The sequence below is a fragment of the Aythya ferina genome (genome assembly GCF_964211825.1).
Source record: "Aythya ferina genome assembly, chromosome: 5".
Classification (NCBI taxonomy): Eukaryota; Metazoa; Chordata; class Aves; order Anseriformes; family Anatidae; genus Aythya; species Aythya ferina.
Genome location: NC_140301.1, coordinates 54,079,495 through 54,099,681, shown reverse-complemented (window position 1 = coordinate 54,099,681; position 20,187 = coordinate 54,079,495). Strand labels below are relative to the sequence as shown.

At 41.3% G+C, this 20,187-nt stretch overlaps 2 protein-coding genes across 10 annotated transcripts in view; one reads left to right on the top strand and one right to left on the bottom strand.

The window, feature by feature from the left end:
* The first annotated feature begins 61 nt into the window (after positions 1–61).
* On the top strand, positions 62–13,648 carry LOC311437924 (uncharacterized protein). 9 transcript variants are annotated; one of them, XM_084521738.1, is made up of 9 exons: positions 62–3,363; positions 3,819–4,364; positions 5,279–5,359; positions 8,429–8,649; positions 10,239–10,306; positions 10,701–10,754; positions 12,141–12,200; positions 12,404–12,952; positions 13,108–13,648. In XM_084521738.1, exons 4-8 carry the CDS (start codon positions 8,502–8,504, stop codon positions 12,944–12,946), a joined length of 873 nt encoding a protein of 290 aa, XP_084377864.1. In that variant the 5' UTR covers positions 62–3,363; positions 3,819–4,364; positions 5,279–5,359; positions 8,429–8,501; the 3' UTR covers positions 12,947–12,952; positions 13,108–13,648. The 9 variants fall into 9 exon arrangements, 8 of the variants coding, with proteins under 8 accessions (XP_084377864.1, XP_084377862.1, XP_084377865.1 ...); XM_084521736.1 differs by having other exon boundaries at positions 5,204–8,266; XM_084521739.1 differs by lacking the exon at positions 5,279–5,359 and having other exon boundaries at positions 3,819–4,291.
* A 721-nt stretch (positions 13,649–14,369) lies between these two features.
* The window catches only part of DYNC1H1 (dynein cytoplasmic 1 heavy chain 1), a 43,575-nt gene continuing 37,757 nt past the window's right edge, over positions 14,370–20,187 (bottom strand). Inside the window, exons 69-78 of the mRNA XM_084521733.1 lie at positions 19,850–19,963; positions 19,424–19,594; positions 18,994–19,211; positions 18,691–18,794; positions 18,089–18,300; positions 17,230–17,383; positions 16,290–16,432; positions 15,717–15,885; positions 15,159–15,286; positions 14,370–14,751 (exon numbers count right to left, since the gene is read on the bottom strand). Coding sequence (XP_084377859.1) covers positions 14,623–14,751; positions 15,159–15,286; positions 15,717–15,885; positions 16,290–16,432; positions 17,230–17,383; positions 18,089–18,300; positions 18,691–18,794; positions 18,994–19,211; positions 19,424–19,594; positions 19,850–19,963 — 1,542 coding nt within the window. The 3' untranslated portion in view covers positions 14,370–14,622. The remainder of the gene's footprint in view (positions 14,752–15,158; positions 15,287–15,716; positions 15,886–16,289; positions 16,433–17,229; positions 17,384–18,088; positions 18,301–18,690; positions 18,795–18,993; positions 19,212–19,423; positions 19,595–19,849; positions 19,964–20,187) is intronic.

Here is a 20,187-nt window from a genome sequence, read left to right as displayed (position 1 = left end):
AAGTTGGAAGGTAGAGGCAGTACTGACTTGAAATTAGGTTTAACTTAATGTTTCTACTGAGCAACGTTTGCAAAATTGTACGGCTGGAACTAGGCTTTAAAACATGTAAACCCTCTGTTCATTGTGCTGTACTAGCAGTGGTAGGTGGCTGGTACTAAGTGAGAGAATCAAGTTTGTATAAGAGCAAGAAGTTCAAGGTGCTCTTGAGTGGTCCTGCACTGCATGCAGTAGAGGCACAGATGCTTTAGAGAATGATCAGTTAGACTAACAAGTTAGTACCTTGCAAGTCCTCAAAGTGGAGGTTATAGCCACATAGCCATACTACTTTGGTCAAACTCAGCAATGCAGCACCAAGGTAGCTTTTAATGAATTAGGAGAGAGAACAGGGTAGGAGCAAGTACTGAGCTGAGCATATTGCCCCCATTTCTTGGCAAGTCCTGATTTAATTTACTACTTCTGCCTGTTTTATTTTTTTTTGGCAAGACTTGAGTTTAGTTTATTGATGCAAAATTTAAGTGTGACAGGATGACTTGTGTAGTAAAGCGTTATCTGTTTTAAACTGACTTTTGTATGTCAGTATACTGGATAGAAGTGCTTGTTTCTGCAAATAAAATTTCTCAAAAATGAAATTAAGGAATTGAATAGGAAAATCATAAACTCCTTCAGTATTGTGCAATCCCTAAAAGTAACTTGCATGAAGGCTTCTGTGGTGGTTTTTATGGGTGTTTTCTTTGATTTCAATGCCTCAGTTGAAGCTTGCTGTGTTCTTTGGGCTGCACTTGTGTTAAACTACTTCAGTAGGGAGATAACCATGCTTGTCACTGAAATGGAGGACTTGAACCATGAAGGGGAAGTGGCATCTGCTTCCAAAGTTCATGAAAGAAACATGCCTTCCAAAATGACATCACTATTAGTGAGTTCACAGTGCCTTACATGTCCTGTCATGTGCCCAAGTTGGTTTAAAAGCTTTTCCCAGCTATTAATAGCTAGAAGAAATAAATAATCCTAAGCATCTACAAAATGGCTAAAAGTCGTTAAGTGTGACTCCATGTGAGACAATTGTCTTCCATGGTTGTGTTACTCTATCATTGCTTAAAATGTCCAAAACTGCTTTGAATTACAGGTATCTCAAAAAGGTTACAGAAGGGTTTGGTACTTTTCATGTTAGTGCAAATTGCACTCAGCAAGGCAAAGGTAAGATGTCAAAACATGAAATGCACTTCGGCAATGAGGCAATGTGTTCTTGTTCCCTGCCCCAGTATGAAAGCAAGACAAGACCTACCTAAGTTTAATGTCACTGTTTCTAGGGCTTCCCTAGTTACCTCCAGTTAACATGCAGTTTCAGTGTTAAACAGCATGGTTAGGATGAGATGTCTTCCAGGCATACAACTACATTCTTTTGCCATAGTAATGAATGTGCTGTTGCTATAGTAATGAATGTGACATAAGGACAGATGCTGTCCTGGCTTCTAAGGGGGGTTGCAGAGTTAGAAATGTGTGTCCATCGATACTGACTTGCATTTTCAGACCATGGGTGATAAAAACTGATCAAAAGGTGAAGGCTTCATCTTGGAGATGCTTAAATACTTAAAACCACTGGGTTGAATTCTGTCAGCTTTAGGTAATTTCTCCAAGGTCTCACTGGCAGAAATTCTTAGTAGTATTGTACCACAACTGAAGACTTAGCTTATTAAAATGCAAGTACTTCTGTGTCTTATAACTAGGATCTATTCTATAATGTCTTCAGAATTCAGATCCAAAGGGTGCGATGGCATAGAAAAGACTGGAGACAGATTAAGGCAGTGAAGCAACGACTGAAGTTTTCACCTCCCTTGGAAATTTATCTGTTAGAAAATAACACAGGTGAAACGCGGGGGTTACCTCCAGCATTTCTTGCAGTGAGACTGAGTTTCCTGCATTGTATTACTGGAGTGGTCAGACCTTAGATCTTGCAAAAAGGACACAAGAACAAAAAGTGTTTTTTTTTTTTTTTGCATAGAATGTAGAACTCCCCTCATTATCAGGTTTTTGCTGAAATACATTTTAGCACCGATAAAAATTTTGCTTGGCTACTGTAATGTAGCAAATTCCCGGCTTTGTTTCATGTACTTTGTTACTTTTTAAATAGTAGATATTGCAGAGTGCAACAGTAGAATTTAGGAAAGAGGAGTGACCTCCTGAAGGCAACTTGGATGTCTTTCAGGGCTGATTGGCTGTCCAGTGAGGCTCATGGTACAGCATTGCCGAGAATTTAGAAGTTTTTTTTTTATGTGGAAATGCAGCAAAACAAAGGCTTAGATACCAGTGTAAAAATGTTTCTGCTTACTGGAGCTTCAGTACAGTGGAATCAAACCATGTTGAATAAGTGATTACAATGAAACCTTCATAGTTTGGCCCTGCGCTCTCTTGCCTCCATGTTTAGAGATAATGTTGCTGTCAGTTGGAGGTTTTGCTGAAATTCAGAATGTTTTCCCGTTAATACTAGTCATCTCAGAATTGTAGCAAGATATTAAGACTGTAGCAGGGTATTAAGATGCTTAAGTCATCTAGTACTTGATTCCTCAGCTCTTGGAGGAAGCCTGGTACACTCATCTGTAGGGATTTTTGAGCCTTGGGAGCTGGTGCCCCTATTGTTCTAGTGAAAGGCTCCCACCATTGTGTGCAGTACAGCCCTGAACTTGGATGGTGGCAGAGAAACAATGTAACTTCCATTGTACTAGAAACTGTAACAAACAATTGAACTAGACCGAGTTCAGTTTTGTGCTGTGATGAATGAGATGCAATTGGATTTATTTCATAAAATGCTTAGAATGCACTATTTAATAGTTATATATATAAACATATTTCACAGGCAATGTTGTGTCTTGAGCTTTTCCATTCATTTGCAGCTGAATATGAGATGTTCATTCATGTTCTTAATTTGTATTTGGAGATCTTAACAATTTTATAATAGAAGCTTTTGCAAATTCATCATTTCAGATGGTCTGCCTGTGAGTAAATTAAACTTCTCTTAGATCAGAACTTGCTTAACAGTGAGGGCAAGAGTGACATGAATTTCAGATGTCTTTTGTCTCTGGTAGTTCATTGTAGGTTAACATTTGAATGTTCTTTATTTAAAACAAAATAATCCTTACAATGATAAGTGATTTCAGATAAAGATGTGTTTTTATGCTAGTCAGTTGTATAAACATTGTATTTTTAAAAATTAAGGTCAAAAAAAAACAACAAAAAAAACCCACGCCCCGATGAATAAACTCAATCTCAACTATGGCTGGTCCGAGGAGGAGGTGTATTAGAGAAGCATTCAGTGTCCTTAGCAGCAGCATGAAGAGAAGACGGAGACGTGCTTCCTTTCACACCAAGGTGCAGTTCTGATGGGATGATGAGGGTGGGTGGCAAAGGTTGCCTTTTTTTACCCCAGTGCACGGAATTCTCCTGATTTTGAGCCACTGGGCCATTAAAGTAGAACCAAGTATTTTGTTAATGCTTTAAAATACAAGAGTTAGTATCCCAATATATTTCACTGTTACTTTTACTTACCTATTTATGGCTGATTATAAATGATAATTGTTGAGTTGCCTTTTTATATTGGAAAACATACTCCATATATTTTTTCTGTAGCAGCTTTTAAAACACCATTTTTTAATGAGGCCTTTTCATGTACTGTTCCTCTGTTTTGCTGGCCTCTGTGGCAGGCGGTACCGTGCACTGGAAGTCTGCAGGAAACCTTTACCCTGATATTTCAGTGATTCCTTTGGTAGGAAATGACCCAGATAGTACAGAACTCATCTCACTCACTTGGAGTCATTTTATTTTAGTTTTTAGATGCTTATTGTGGTTACTCAGAAGACAGATCACTTCACGCAAACTGCAGTGTGAATTTCAGTAGCGGTAAACATCAAAGAAGAGTTAAACCTGTACTGATGCATGATGTGCCAGAGGCAGTAGCTCTGAGACAGCATTTCCCTTTAGAAGACCAACAGATTGCTCTTACACCTGAAAACGTAGTCCTGTCTGTTAGAGAGTCCCACAGTGATGTTTACATGGCACCAGAAAACGATTCTAAAACACCAATGGAAACAAATGTTAAGGAGAAATCTGCTTTTCCAACAGCCTTAGCAGAATTTTATGATGTGTCTCAGAGATCTGGAGCTAGTGCAGAGGCAAGGTGGCCCCAGAGGCGTGAATGTCCCTCACCCATGGATATCGAGCCTTCAAGATCTATGGGATTTCTGGAGAACATCACAACTGCTTTGCAGCAACCCCCACTACCAGAATCGGACGGTGATGTGTAAGCAAAGAACAAATGTTTCCAAATGTTTCCTGCTGAAAACTTAATGAAAGAAAACTTCATGTCACCTAAAGTAGGTGTGGCTGTATTACTGGCATCCCCAATACTTTGTCCTGTCATTAATGCACCGTGAAACTTCTGAAATTTTCCTATCTTCCTTTGGACAATAGAGGGTGTATAGTAGAATTAAGGTTTCAAAATCATAATTGTTTATACATACAGACAACTACAAGGGAAGGCTTTGTGAAGTTTAGGTGGTCAAGAAGGACAAGTCTGCCTTAGGTTCTTACAACTGCTAGTTGATGGGTCTGGAAAGGCAAGGCTTCTGGGAAGACAAATTCCCTCCTTCAGACTTACTATTTTTTTGCCAGAGTATTGGTTCATCAAGGTACCAAAATACTTTTTTGTTGTGGTTGGATTAAAAGTAATGCAGGGGATGATGTGATGTACATGTGACTGGGATATTCTTGTTGCTGTTTCTCCCAGGTTGTTCCTGAGGCATGTGAGAGTCAGGCTATAAAGGCAGCATGCTGACTACTGCTTGTTTTCTTCAGGCTCTTAAGTGGCTCTTAAGTGGTTGAGCTAGAAAGTTTGCCAACCTAATCCCTTCTGCAATCATTTAAATGTTTGCTATGCTTCATTAGTCTCAAACAATTTACTTGATTTTAGTCATTTTCTGAAGTGTACATGCTAGTTTTTGGCAGAGCTTATATAAGTTGAGGCAGATCTGAAACTGAAGCATCAAGTAATTATGAAATAAGCCTCTTGGTCCCATGGTATTCTGTTCGTGTAGGCAGGTAAGGTAGCTGGCATTGGAGAGTTCCAATAGGAAGGGAGAGGTGTGAAGGACATTTTTTTCTCCTATAAATTGGTGTATCTATCTGCAGCATCTTCATTCCTGGGTGTTCCCAGCTAACAGGAACTGTTTCCAGCACTCTGTGATATGAGATGGCCAGATCACTCATGTTACTCCCTTTCTATTCAAAGAACAAAAGTCCACCTGAAGATACCAGACTGCACTAAAGAAGTGAAAAGATGTCAGCTTCAAATGCAGTGGAGCCAGTCCTGGTAACCATCTGCCGTGGAGCCCAGTAGGCGCCTTGTGTTCTGCTTGAGAGGAGAGTGAGTGATGTACTTGATAGTACAACCAAGCAGCAATTCAGCAATTCCAGGGCCAGGATGTTATGAAATCACTCTGGGAAGCAAAGCCAAATGTTAAGGCTGCTGCACAAGGCAAATCCCTAACGGCAGGCGGGTCACGCGAGTTCAGTTCTTTGCAGCTCCTGATTTAACACGGTCAGCATGTACTGTAACATTAGTTTCCAGGTGCACCATTTCAGTTTGAAATTAGAGCCAGAGCAGAAGATTGTACAGACTGCAACATCTATTGAATGTGGTCAGAATTAAGAGTTCTTTCTGCTCAGTTCTCTTGCTTTTCCTCCAATCTACTTTCCATTAAGAGCAAGACAAAACCTGTAAATGCCGGTGATTCCCATGAAAGGTAAAAATGAGACATGACATCTGCTCGGTATCCTTGTGGCCCTTTTGCCAAGACATAACAGGTGGATTTGGGGATCCATTGAATTTTGATACCTCTAGGTAGAAACAGGGTACTGTCCTGTTGCCTGAATGGTGGCGTCACCTCGAGGTCCTGTAGGATCCACAGACCCCTGCCAATGTGAGTGAGCTCTGTAACTGTGAACTGAAAAGCTTTCACCTTTAGGCTGCTGGTACCAGCACTGACTGGGCTGAACAGAAACATTTCACCTGGAGCTTGGCTCTGTACTGAATGTATATATCAAGCGTACTGTATGATAACAGGTTAAAGACAGGACTGTGTGTACTCCTTAAGTAAATAGATTTTGGAGGGTTCACTAAAACTGGCTAGCCAGTCAGAGAAACGGTTATATTGCAAAAACTCAACCTAGTCCTCTCCCAGTTTATGAAGTCCCCATTAAGCTTTTATGCTGCCCACCGTTCAATCGGCCTGTCTCAGCAGTGGTGTAACCATAATGGTGAACAGAACAAGCTGAAAACGCAAAAAAATGGCTGATTTATTGTATTGCTCAAGTGATTCCAATACGTCCCTTGATACTCAGTTGGTATGAAAGCCATTGCAAGTAGCAATTAGAAAAAGCAGTATGCATTTTGAGAAGCCAGGCACATACTCAAGCAAGAAAGAGCTCCACGTCAGAAAGCAGAAGGCTTTTGTTGAATAGTCCCCAAAAATTTGGCAAAACATTACTTTAAAATAAAAGTGGAGCAGAACATGTATGTGAGAAGTCTCCAGAGTAACTTCTGCCCTTCACCTGTTAGGATTAGATCACACTGGGCCCAGTGGTGCCCACCATGGGTGTATGTGTAGAAACAAGAGTTGCAATGTTCCAATACTTTGATGTATTACCACCTGCAGGTAGCTCTGAGCATTAGGTCTGGTGTCTGCAGTGCAGCTCACCAGGCGGGTGCAGTGACTTCCGTCAGCTTTCAGGCAGGGCTTCACATCCCGCCTTCAACTGATGTAATTACTGATGCAGCTGAACGAAGTCTGGGAATGTAAAGAGAGCTTAGGAAACACACACACACACAAAACCACCTTACTAGTCATGTGTAACTGGTTTTAGTAAGTGGAGTCTGCATTTTCATGCTCTGACCACCTTCCCTGCCTTCTCAGCATCCAAATTACAAGACCCCAGCCCTGAACCTAAAAAAGCAGCTAAGGAAACTGAGGCAGCCAAAATACCATCCTTACTCTTATGGTCTTGAAGGGCACGTGGACGCTCCAGGGGTATTGATATAAAGCACTTCATCTTCAGAACAACATCAGCCTGTCAAAGAAAGTCATGGGTGGCTAAGGAGCTATATTTCAAGTTAGGCAAAATATTTCCTCTCTGCTGCTCACAAACAGACTTTGAAGTAAACCAGCAATAGTCTGGCTTGCCTTTAAAAATGTAATTCCTTCTCCAAACATTAGTGTGGCTTTCTCGCTTAATAAAACACAAGTTTTACGTGTTTACTGTGGAATGTCCACTATATGCACCCACAACCCAGGAACTTACAGGAGGCTTTCTGACAAGCGTGAAGATGCGTCAGCTGCCTGCCGTGGGAGCTGGTCCTCAGCCTGAGGAGCTTTGGCTCCTGACCAAACAGCTGCCAGGAAATGCTAAGTGCATGGCTCTGCTACAACTGCGCAGAAATGCTGACAGCAAAGTACTGCTAAAACGTTGCTGCTTTGTAAAGTTAGACTGTGGCAGTTTAACAAAGTAACTCTTAAATGCCCAATTCCCAGCTGGCCTGGGGTTGTGTTTCAGAGCCTGGGAATCAGCAGGTGCTTCCCCAAGATGCAAATCTTGTTTCTGACCACTTGCCTCAGCAGGAATGATGTTTCCCAGCTTCACTCACATGATGGTTAATGTAGCTCTCATGAAATAACGCATTGAAGAAAATCTCTCTCTTCCCTATTGAGCTGTTTCTTGCCTTAAATATCAATTTAAACATATCAGCGCTCTCAACCAGAGCTTAATTCATTCCCTTTGTGAAATGATTTTTCCAAGGTCATGCATCAAGGCGCAAAAGCCAAGAACAGAACCTCTGCTTTAACTCCCAGTGCAGGTCTCCAGCTTGTGCTGCCTCTGATGTACAGAAGAAAACCAAGAATCTTAAAAACCCCCATGGTTTGTATACCACAGAATATCCATTATTGGATTTGCTCCCAAGGGATTATTCAGAACAGCTAGCTCAGAACATGGCACGTCTGTACTCACAGACCAGGGCAGACACCAAGGACATTTCTTTGTCTTCCAAACCCTTCTGTCACACATCACAGAGAGAAGATTTCATGAAGAAGAGAATGGGATGTTGTTGTGTGCAAACAGCTGCGAGTACAGGAATTCAAAAGCTGGCTTTGTTCTCTCTCTCTTTCTCCTAAAGAATCAGCAGTCACATATTAACCATAATAGCTGCTGTAGGCTTTTCAAGGTAAGCTGCAGAAATGAGGAAACTGCGGCACCAGTTGTAGTTCAGCCGTGCTTGCAGTCATGTACGGCACCATATGTGCAAGTACAAACAAAGTAAGGGATAAAGCCAATTCCTGTTAAGCAAAACAGCCTCAAACTGTGCTTGTAATGTCTTTATTCACAGCTTGATTTTAATAGGAAATTAAGTCAAAGATTTCCTGAACTGCTGATAGACAGAAACACTTCCACAGTGTGAGATGAGCTTGCAGTTTCTACAGTACCTTGTTTTCTTCAGCTTGTCACAACACACAGGATTGACTGAGATTTATTTTGATCCGCCATGGGTTGACCTTTTTGTGACTGCAGAACTTCATACTCTGTACCTCCTTCGTCTGATCAGCTCAGGTAAAACCACTCTCACCACAATGCGGTCCCATCTTGCATTTTTAAAAATATTTTGTGCAGGGAAGATGTGATTCCTATTGCACTGTTTCACCTGTAATCCCTCAGAGACTAACAGTTGTCTTGATTACCACCTGATGGGTCCTTATGCTAACACCTGTTGCTTATAAAGCATTAGTAGCTTGTTTGGGCAGGCTTGTTGGAAGAGAAAGTTCTCTAAGCTATGTTGATGGCCGTGTGTGCTCAAATCAGCTGGAGCTGCAAGCACCCACTGAGCACTTCTTCGATCCCACCTCCCTGGTGTGGGAAAATCTTGACTGGTCTGTTCTGATGTGGAAGCAGCTGAAGGTTCCCAAAAGGGGAGCTAACTATTAGACTGGTCTCAGCCTGGGCACAGAAGGTAAGGAGGTGGAAGAGGAGCTGTCAGGGGAGAAGAGAGGTGCATGTGGTTAGGTGTACAGCTGGTGGGAGGGGTGGAGCAGAAGTTTCTAGGGTGTGCTGTGGGCTTCTGGTGCAGCTGCTCTCCCTCTAGGGTCTCCTGGTGTTTTTTCAGTGATGACCGGCTGCTGGCTCCACTGACAGACCCTTGGCTCTTACGCTCCTTTGGTCACTTTCTGAGGGCTGTGTGAATGCACAGGGGCTACAGGAAATAAATCCATGGGAGCAGAGGGGGAGAGATGCATCTCTGGCTGCCAGGCCTTGGAAACTCAACTGCAAATGTGTGTGCTTGTCTGCATGTAGGTGTGCTTGGTGTATAACAAATGCAGTGAGCAGAGGCTCAGACAACCACATTGTTCTCTGTAGATTGCTTCTGCAGACCTCCCCACGGCTGGCTCTCATGGACTCCTTTTGTGGAGGAGTCTGGGGCCTTTGGTTGTGGCAGAGAGCACTCTGCCAGGAGGCCTTACCCTTCCTTGCCCTTGCTTTGCTTCCACCTTTCTCAGCAGAGAGGTGCTTCTGTGCTGGGGGAGCTGAGCAGGGAGGCAGCTGTGAGCAGCGGGGGCAAGAGGGGGCTGGGAGCCCAGGCATATAAAGCTGGAGGAGGGTGCGGGTGCTGGAAGAAGATGGCCTTGGTGGAGAAGAGGCGGAGGAGGCGACATCGGGCTGGGCAGCCCATGGAGGGGCTGGGGAGAGGTGAATCTCCTGCAGGCAGAGCCCCTGGGGAGGGCAGGGGGTGCGCGGGGACCCCAGTGCTGGGTGGGAGGGCTGGGAGGAAGGGTGGCTGAGAGTGGCTTTGTGTTCCCTTTCTCTAGCCTAGTCTGGTGTCTTGAGCACAGACTCTTCTTTGAGGGTCTTATAGTGCCATTTCTTAAAAACAAAACAAAAAAACCCTTTACCAAATGTAAGCTTCTTCTTCAAAAAATGTGCATCTTTCTCATGCTGCACAAATAACCAGTGAATCCAGTTCTTGTTGTGGTAGAAGACAGGGCTTGCTTCTTGTTTAACAGCAGCTGCCTGTGATTAGTAACTAAACACAGACTTTAGGAAGGGTTTACAAACCTTTCTAGCACAGAGGTAGTTACCATGTCTAGGAAACTTATCGATGAGAACTTTCTCTAATGCATTTTCTTACCCTCTTCCTGGTTTGTCAGATGCTCAGGAAATGAAGGATTCTGTTAAAAGCTCGGACTACATAGAAAGACTGGCACATAAATACATGGTAACTTTTATTCTAATTGCAATTTCTTTATCACCCTGTTAAACTGTAATTTAGCTTTAGTTAGCTGCTTTGTCAGTAGCCTGATGGTGCAGATAGCTGTGCTGGAAAATATTTCATGGGGAACATGTGTGAATAATCAATTCAAATGGTATCACCTGCAAAGCAACAAAAAAGGAGGGAGGAAGCTTTTGGGGGACGAATAAAGGGCTTCCATTTTCTCTCATTTCTTGCTTGCACAACCCAATCAGCAACACAAATGTGGGATGTTTGGAAAGACAAGCTGAAAGCTTTGGAAAAACACAGCATCTATGGTTTGTACTAGAACTTCAGTTTCAGCCCAAAGCTGCCTGAAGTTCTGCTTTGGGCAGTGTTTCTTCCCTTTCTTCCTCCACAGCAGAAGTGCGTCGTAGAGTCAAGTACAGAGTCAGAGTCTGAATCCAGTACTGAGGTGAGGCTTGAGTCTCTGGGGTATTTTGATGGTGATGAGTGTCTGTAACGCCTGGCATCCAACGCTGCTCTTCCCTGCCTTTGATCTCGGTAGGGAGAGTCCAAGGCGCGGTTGCTGGGTTCTTCCTTGTGACTGTGAAAGGAAAGGGGGGCAGGGGAACAAAACAGAAAACCCCACAACACCGTTTGGTTCAGCAGGCTCTTCCTTACAACTGTTAATAAGCTCAGCAAAATTAGGAAGGGGGTGGGGTGGGAGTAAGGCAGGGAAGTACTAGGTTTGACGTACTTTCCCTGCTAAAACATGCATAAAGCTGCCCTAGGTTGTCTCTGGTGGTTGACTTGTGGCAGCTCTGGTGTGGCTGGGCAGAGACTCCGCCTGGTGAATGCTCACTTCAGATGAGAGTGAGAGCAGCTCTGTTGGTGCGGCAGTTATGAATATCACGAACTTCCTGAACACTGTTTTGTCTGTCAAAGCAGCATGTTTAATATCAATAGGAGGAAAAAAAATAAACACAACTGATTCTGGAGTAGAGAGATGGCTTGGTTTTTGTCCATTCCCCTCCCCAGCATGTGTTGGTAAATCCTGGTGAACTTAATCCGTGTTTGCATCTTATGTCTGTGATGTGGAAATCAAAACCCAGCAGAACATAGCTATAATTACTGTTGTGAACCCTGAGCTTTCTTGATCTTGGGAACTTTGTAGGTAAGTTTCTGTATCTGGGCACTGGCACTTAAACCAAGCTTACACAAATACTGTGTTACTGGCTCTTGTCAGCACCTGGAGGTGTAGTGTGCAAAATGAGCACCCCCAAGAGCTCTGGTAAGTATTGTGGAAGCACAGAGCCTGCCAGGGCCTCGGCTGCTGCTCCTGTGCTGAGACAGGGTCTGTGCTACCTGAGTCCTGAGGGGAACTTTTGTTAGTTGTAAAAATTCATAATGAAGGTGAATTTCAGATTGTACCTAATGTAAAAGAACAAAAGGTGACCTAATTTGAAGGGAAAGCTCTCTAACCTCTAAATTACATGTTCTCTATTATTAAATTCTGATTTTGTTTACTTCTGGTAGTAGGGTATACAATTACTCATTGTTCTCTTCATAGTGACATCTTTAAGTGCTGGAGGATTTACCATAGCTCTCCTCAGTCCTATTTTAGTGCTTTTTTCATTTTTTTTTTTTTTTCTTTTTAACCAGGCCTTTTGAAGTTAGTTTGTCTGATACGTATTTTTATTAACTTTGGGGGGGGGGAGGGGGGGGACGCGGGACGACACACACACACAACAATCTGGCTTCCTCTTCTCTAGGTTTTTATCTGCTTTAGTTTTACTTCAAGCGATCAATAATTCAGGGGAAGATGTTTTATAAACCTATGTAAACTTCTCTTAACTAGGTCGTGCCTAGCCTGGTTGCTGAAGGACTCAAGAAGTCAAGGGACTCTAAGGGATCACAGGTAGGTTCAGCTATTATACAGAAGCCTTGTTCTCAGTGTGCAACCCAAAAATTATAATACAGGGTAGGACTGTGTGGAGAAACAAAATTTCCATAGTAAGTTTATGACTTGTTACACTGAAGAGTTTTTTAAGCCCATTGAATGTTACTCTGTATTTTTTCCAGACAAATAGAGATCTTTATAAATATATTAATCTATTTTAGTTTTTAGATCCTTATGATGGCGATTCAGAAGATGCATCCGTATACTCTGACTGCAGCTTGAATTCTTTAAATAGTATAAAAGTTGCACCATGGGTGAACAGTGCCTCAAAAGCGATGGCTTTGGAGGATGCTGATCCTTCAGAAGATGAAGAGTCTTCCCCTGAAACTCTGCACTGGCTCTGTCCAGAAAGAAAAATTGGTAAAATCCACACCCAGATAGCAACTGACTGTAAAGCACCTCCGGAACTTTCTACCCTACAGAAGGATTTCCCAAGAAGCCTGTCGCAATCCTCTGAACTGACTAGAGCCACAGAAGCATTTCCCTCCATGTGGCTGACACCTGACTGTTCCTTACTGATGGGTACTAATTCTTCAGCCTCTGCAGATCTGCTTGCAAGTCCAGGTGATAGTGTTCCACAAACCATGCTAACAGATAACTCTGAAACAATATCCAAACAGCTACTAATTAAAAGAAAACAAGGATTTTCCACTGCAGAGGGTGCTGGTGAAAAACTACGAAGAAAGAAATTTCGTGCTATGTGACCTGAGGTATGAATATATAGTTGAAAGAACTCTGTGTTCTAAAAAGTGAACCTGGTTGACATTCCTTTTGCAAGGGTCTGTTGAGGAGGGAAAGATGAGTGACTAAATTGCTGTTGATTTTCCATAACTACTGCTTACCCCTCACCTGTTTCACTCCACAGGATTTGTTCTTCATTTGTCTGATCTGCTGCATGACAGGAGGGAAGCAGCTGTTTGGTGAACGACTCTACAGGTTTGATTACAGTTACGTTAAGCTGAAATGAATGTAGCAATCTAGCTTCCATTTCTTTTTTCTTTAAACACAGTGCTGTTGACTTGTGCTATTAATATATATGTTCCTACCTATTCTGAACAATATTTTTGTTATGTATGCTCAGTACATCTGCCAGTTTCGAACTTACAATGCAAAGTTGAACACGATATCTGTAAGTACTCCTCTCCCTTACTGAGAACAAGCTGCAGAAGTGGTGCGTGCAGATGGGAGGTCAGTTAGTAAAACCTCTCTCTGATCTCCCTGCTTGATGATAATCTTTTTAGTAGTTTCCTTTCCACATAAATGGACTATACCTGCAGAAGCATGATTGCTTGAAATATGCCAGTACCAATTCTGGAAGTGTTCAGAAACTGTTCATTTTGCATGATTGGAAGAGATTAATTTCAGACTCTTAAAAAAATGCCTAATAAAGGTAGCTTGTACCATTCCATTAACAGCTGCATAATTATGTTAAAGTAACTTTTTCCCTTCAGTTTGGAGATAAGTAGTTGTTTTTTAATATGCCTCAAAACAAAGTGGTTAGAGCATGTATATCTTAAAACTCAGATCCTTTTGCCCAAGTGAGCATCCAATCCATCTACTGAATGTTTTACTTAAACCAGCTGTTTACTGAAATAGTCCAGTAGAAAAAAAAATAACAGAAACAATAAGGAGAAGATATTGAAAGGTATGTAAGCCACAGGGTAACGCTACTTAGACATTCAAATCTAATGCTATCCTCCTGGGTTAAAGAGACAGGAAGCTAGAGCCTTATATTACCATAAAAGCAGCTTAAGAAAGAAAAATCCCTATAGTCAGTAGGACAAAGAAGTCTTGTTTAGGATAGTCTAGCTTCTGAATGCATCTCAGCAGCTATCTAAAAGCAGCCTACATCAAACAAGAGCCAGTTTGAATACCTTATTCAATATCTGACCTCATGGCACATAATGTCAGGCCTCTTGTAGTGCTGCATTAAGGACTTCTGTTTCAATGTTCTTGTTTCTATGTTTTAGACACAAGGTTCTTGGTGCTGAGAGTTAGCTCAGCGAGCTGTGTGAAAGTCAACACTATGCTTGAATACCAATTTATTTATTACCTGTTATTCTCTAAAAAGATCGTAAGTAGTTTTTCCAGACCAGTCACCAGAATGATTCCAGAAATAGTCAGAAATCTTGCTATAGTTTTTATTTCAGATAATATGATCCAACTAATACCACATGTCGATAACCATCTAAAAGTCTCATACGCTTTTTCCTTCGAACAAATCTGGCCTACCAGCTTTCTGCTACACTCCCCCGTTCTTTCTAGTCAACTTCATACAAATCCATCTGCCAACCTAGCCTAACCATATCAGCTACAAAGTATAGGTGAAGAATACACAGAAGACTGACAAGGGCTACAGTATTACCAAACAGAAAGTTTTTCACTCAGTGCAGAGAACTGCAACACCGCGTTCATAGAAGCTGCGAGGGTCTTCCTTGGTTGCTATTTCGAAGTCCACTGTGAAAATCAGATCTGCACGAGTGAAGTTCAGATAAACCGGTAACGTCACCTGGGAAAAAATGAGTACAGAAGAGTTACACAAGGCAGCCGAAGAGTGCAAGAAGCTTCTATACCACTAGGTGGTATTTATGAGAGGAATTTAGTCTCAGGTAACTCAATATGCAACAGGCATTGTAAATTCACTTTAAAGCATAGCTTTCTTTAATTTATTCATATGAAGCTTTGTCTTGAACACAGCATTAGTATTTTTGAATGCTTCTCTCTCCTCTTACCTACCTACAAAGGAAAGACCTAGTCAATGCTACCCTCTGACACTAAGAATATTAGAATAATTTTATTTGTGGTGTCAGAAAAAAGGTAGCATTTCAGAAAAAAAGATTATTGGCTGGACAGCCACAAGAAGACACGATTATAATTCTTTTTAATACATATTTAAGTACTTTTATCAATACTTACAACATTTGCTTTCTTATCAGCATTTGTCTGCTTGATCCAGCGAAGCTGTGTAATGGGCAGTACAGTTGAAATAGCATTTGAAAGTGACAGCTTGTTGTTACTGCATGTAGCTCCCTGAAGCTTCAGGCCTGTAAATTGAAATACACTTTAGAGTTCCACCAGCTTTTGTATAGCCAGACAAAGCGAGTCTCCCTGTGTATCATTTAAGGGCTATGTTAATCTATGGAAGTTTTGCAAGATGTTTTAAACTATGGCCATTCTGTTTCTCTGCTAAGTCCACTAGCAGTGCTAGACGTACTTCATACCCCCCAAACAGAGAAGCTGTAAAGTAAAAGATACGCTCTCTTAATACTACTTAAACATATACTGATCTGAATCTTGGGATTTATTACCATTATAAACACCTCCCTATTAACAAGATCTTTAAACAAACAGCTTCAAAAAGTGTCTATTAACTTGCAATGATGTGACTTGTTTATGTAATTCAGCCCATTTAACACCAGGAGCTTCTGAAAGTACTGCAGAACAAGGACCTCCTTCTTCCCACTGTAAGTTTACCTGTCACTCCAAAACTGCATGCATCCAGGACCGCATTCTGGGTAGTTGTAACGTTGACCTCAAGACAGAGCTCTTCAAGGGACCAACTGTTTGCTTGGGCAACGTACTGTCGTGTAGCAGTGATATACGCCTCTGGTACAAACAGGCCTCCAAGGCACACATGGATGTTCTAATTAAGGGGGGGAAGGGGAAAAAGATTATCAATGCATATGGCTGTGGTATTAATTAGTGATTATCATAAATGTTACTTCATCAATCTAAATTTCCATTAAAATTTTCCTGCTGCAGCTGCTGGAATACTATGTAGTAACTATGTAACTGCTGAACTGCTTTTTCCTCTATGGATACGTTTTCTGTCGTAAAAATATCGTTCCCCTCTAAGCCATATAAACTTAACACTGCTAAGTTTCCCTAGAGTATCAGGAGACACTTAACAGTATTCGCAACCACATTTAGGAGAAATGAAGCTATTTTGCTTAATGAACTTGTGAGAATTCTTGATATGAAGACTCCATAAAGTTGTTATGCACCTAAATTCAGATATAACCTCTAGATGACATCAGCTCAAGATACCTTTAGCTCTTTTGCTCCACCAGAGGCAGCTGCCTGGGAAATATTCTGCAGTTGTTTGATGCGTTCACTGAAGTCAGACACCCACTGGATAACAGTCATACCAGCTGGCACTGTGTAATGAGACCAGCTGCGAGGCAAAATACCTATGGAAAATGTGATTGAAATTAAGTTTTGCTTGCATACAGGTTGCAATAATGCACTATGTTGAGACTTTAACCATTTCTTTTTTTTCTCCTAATAGCCATTTAAGAGTTAGATTGGGACACAAGAATTTACTGCAAGGCTCCTAAAAAAAAGTGAAAGCATTTAACAAGATTTCAAAGCAGATTGCCTCCAGGTCAAGTACTTAAAATATCATCCAGTCACAGAAACCCTTCAACAGCAACTTTAGTAACACACAGATATACAGTGTATTAAGATATATTTAAGTTTTCTTGAAGATTTGAACGCTTTATAAAGAATTGAACAGGCCAAGTTACATCATTTTAAGAAACCCTTTTGTTCAAAGCAGGCATCTGAATGGTACTTCAACAACTGATCTTCAAGTGTTACTTGAAATAGAAATTTGCCTACAATCTTGAAACAGAAGTTTAGAAGACTCATTTGCCAAGTGATTTTATTAGGAGAAATGTTACTCACTTTGTAGCATCAGCAACTTTGTTCCATCACAATTTACAGACAAAGAATCTAGAAAGAGTTCAGCTTAGAAATTAAGCTGCTAATTTAAAATGCCTGAAGAAGTTTAATATTATCTACCTCCATTTGAAATTCCAAACTAAGCCAATGGGATTTTATGCTCAACTCAGAAGGGTTGCCTGTACCAAATGGTAATTGCAGGAAAACTGGGATTGGCTTTAAGCTGCTGAACAGAACAGCTTCTAACTTAGAGAGTGCAAGTGGCAAGGAACGACCTGGGAGATACCAATTTGATTTATCATACCTTTCACCAGTTCGTTTATAAGTGTACGCAGGTAGTTGGTTTGTTTCTTTTTTCCTTCACACACTTGAACCACATCTGCAAGGTCCTGACGCACATCCTGAAGCAGCTTAGCTCCCATTTTCACCTCTCTCTCAAAGAACCGGAACAAAGGATCCTGATTGACAAATTTAAAGTAAGCTACAGATCAAAATTCAATAATTTTGCTGGAAAACCGGTAGTTGAAGACTTTTAGTTGAACAATTAATGCAGACCATCTGTACTGACACCTTCCAAACAATTGTGGATTTCTTGTCATCAGCTACAAAAGGGTCTTACCTACCATCCTAGATTAAGCCTTTAGAAGCAGTTTGGCAATCGCAGCCACATTCAATTTCAATGAGCTTATTCCTGAGTTAGTGCTTAGATTAATCCTGTCCAGATCTCAAGAGTTTCCCCCTGCAATTTGTTCTCACTTAGCAGGAGCTGCTGCTGTATCTCTTCTCACTGTACTTTAACACGAAGTAATGTGTGCTGGCTGTAAAGGTAGTGCCATAAAGAACAGTGTGCTGCAAGCACAAAAGGAAGCACTTGTTTCTTGCTACCTGATCACAGAGAAGCTTCAGAAGCAGTACCTGTGATAGGCAGTTTACAATTGTATTTCTTTAAAGATTTTCCCAGAAAACACAGGACCAACTTCTAAGAGCATTTCATGAAACCTAGTGGGGCATACGCGGGGTTATGGCAGTCAGAATCAGCATCGATACAGGTTCCACCATCCTGTGCAACAGCTTAATTGGTACTTGAAATCAAAATGCACTTATTTCGCACGTTAGAACTTGTGTGATTCCTATGTCCATGTTAGATAAAACTTAATTCTTACCTTAATGTTTTCCACAGTCCGCTTCAGATGATTTAGAGTTTGTGGGATAAGGTGAAGCCAGTTAGAGGCTGTGGTATGCAGTGTTCTCATCCAGGCTGGGCGACCATCTGATGTAGAATCTGTTCTTGTCTTCTTCTCAGTTTCTGCATAAGCTAGATCATCTTCATCCTCTAGCATCTGCATTTTCAGCATTTTACTGATCATATCTATGCCTAAAACACAACATATGCTGTTAGTCAGAGAAGCACTGTCATCAAAATGAAAACAACCTACCACATACAAGAAGTAGGACTTTTTTCCCTCAGTCTAGACCTAAGATTCTGAACTGTCTAGTTGCACATGTTTCCAGAGTTGATAATAAGGCCTTCCAGAATGAAGATGGGACCTTGACATTTGGAAGGCTGAATGTAACTGGCTTTTGAATTCACAAATGAACTAGTAAGTTTCTGAAATGACAGTGTTTAAATAGCAGAGGTTAAACTATGTTGAGGGTGGAGGGGAAAACTGAATTCTTCAGCAGGACTTTTATTTCTCTTCTGCTTTTTAGTTCAACCATCAGCTTTCCTATCTATGTAAGACATTGTTAAAGTTCTGTTTCTTACCTTGTGTGGTGAGAAGAACTTTCTCTGCGTTATTTGGCAGGCCCAGCCATGATGGTGTCTGTGTATCTGGCAGCATCTCAACCCACTGGACAAATTCTTCACGCCTGGAATTCAGAATTTTGGTATTCATTAGAAAGCTTCCCCCAGTCATAATAGCACAGTAATTCTGTGCCCAAGGCAAATGTTTACACAACCAAATTCTAGCACACAAAGATACAGGTTATGCTTTATATGTTTTTGTTTAAAAAAAAAAAACCAAAACTTTTCAGTTGTACACAGAGATCAGGATAAGGAAAAAGATACCTGATTCCATCTGGCATCTGAATATCTTTGTGTCCATCAACTTTGCAAGCAAGTTTGAATTCACTATCAAAGCTCAGAGTAGTAAACAGACGCTCCAAGAAAGTGTTCAATAAACGTTGATCAAATTCATTATCAATGCGGCCTCCATAGATAGACTGTGCCATCAGTGTCTTTAATGCAGACCAGGGGATTTTATCAGGTGAAATGTTTTGGCGGCCCTGTGAGTAAAATGCAATGTAATTAGCAGGAAAGCATCTTTTCCACCTCTCCTCTGCTAGAGGAATGGAACTTAAGAACTAGGTTAAGTTGCCACCAGCTTACTTCAGCCGACTCATCTACGTTACTGAAGGTTTCCAGAACAGACTTCCTCAACTGAAGATCTTAAATAATCTAAATTCTATCTGTACCTCATGTACACAAGACTACTTGCCTTTGCTGTATCATCCAACCATGTATCTACTGTGTCACAGGCAGATCTCAGATCAGATTCTCCAAATTCATACTTCTTGGACCAACCCAGCGGAGCATAGCGCAAACGCTCTTGGATAATTGCATGGAACCAGGCAAGGAGGAAATACAAACGAGCACGTTCATTTGGAGACTAGGAAGTAGAGGAAAAAAAATACACTTATTACCCAAGTGAATTGATAAAAATCAAAGCCTGCAAATAATAGCCTGGCTAGAATATGTCACATTTAATGCTAGATTGCTACCAGAATTGTGTATGTTCTACCAACAGAAGGAACAACTACTATTTTACTACTGGGTGAACAAGACATTTTATCATCTTTCTGAAGTACAATTTTAATAACATAATCTGACATTTACATGTTACCCATACAAGTCACAGCCTTACCTTGCACATTCTAGAAACTGGAATGCTACTGAAAGTCCTCAGCATGTTTGCCTTTACACCAGGAGGAGGTTCAAACACAAAGATTCGGCCAGCACGTAACAAATTCACTGGCACCTAGAAGAGAAAAGGTAAGCCCAACTCCTTTAGCCTTCACTAAATTAAGTCCTTCTAACAGCACAGTTTGCATTAGCTTCAAAACCCCAGAACCTCGTTGTAAGCACACAGTGAAATCCTGCCTGTCTTTGGGAGAGTGGGGGAATCAGTGAAAGGAATGCTATGAAGTGTTCAGGTACACTTCAGTTACTAAAACCCAAGGCTAGTAACTACTCTGGCAACAT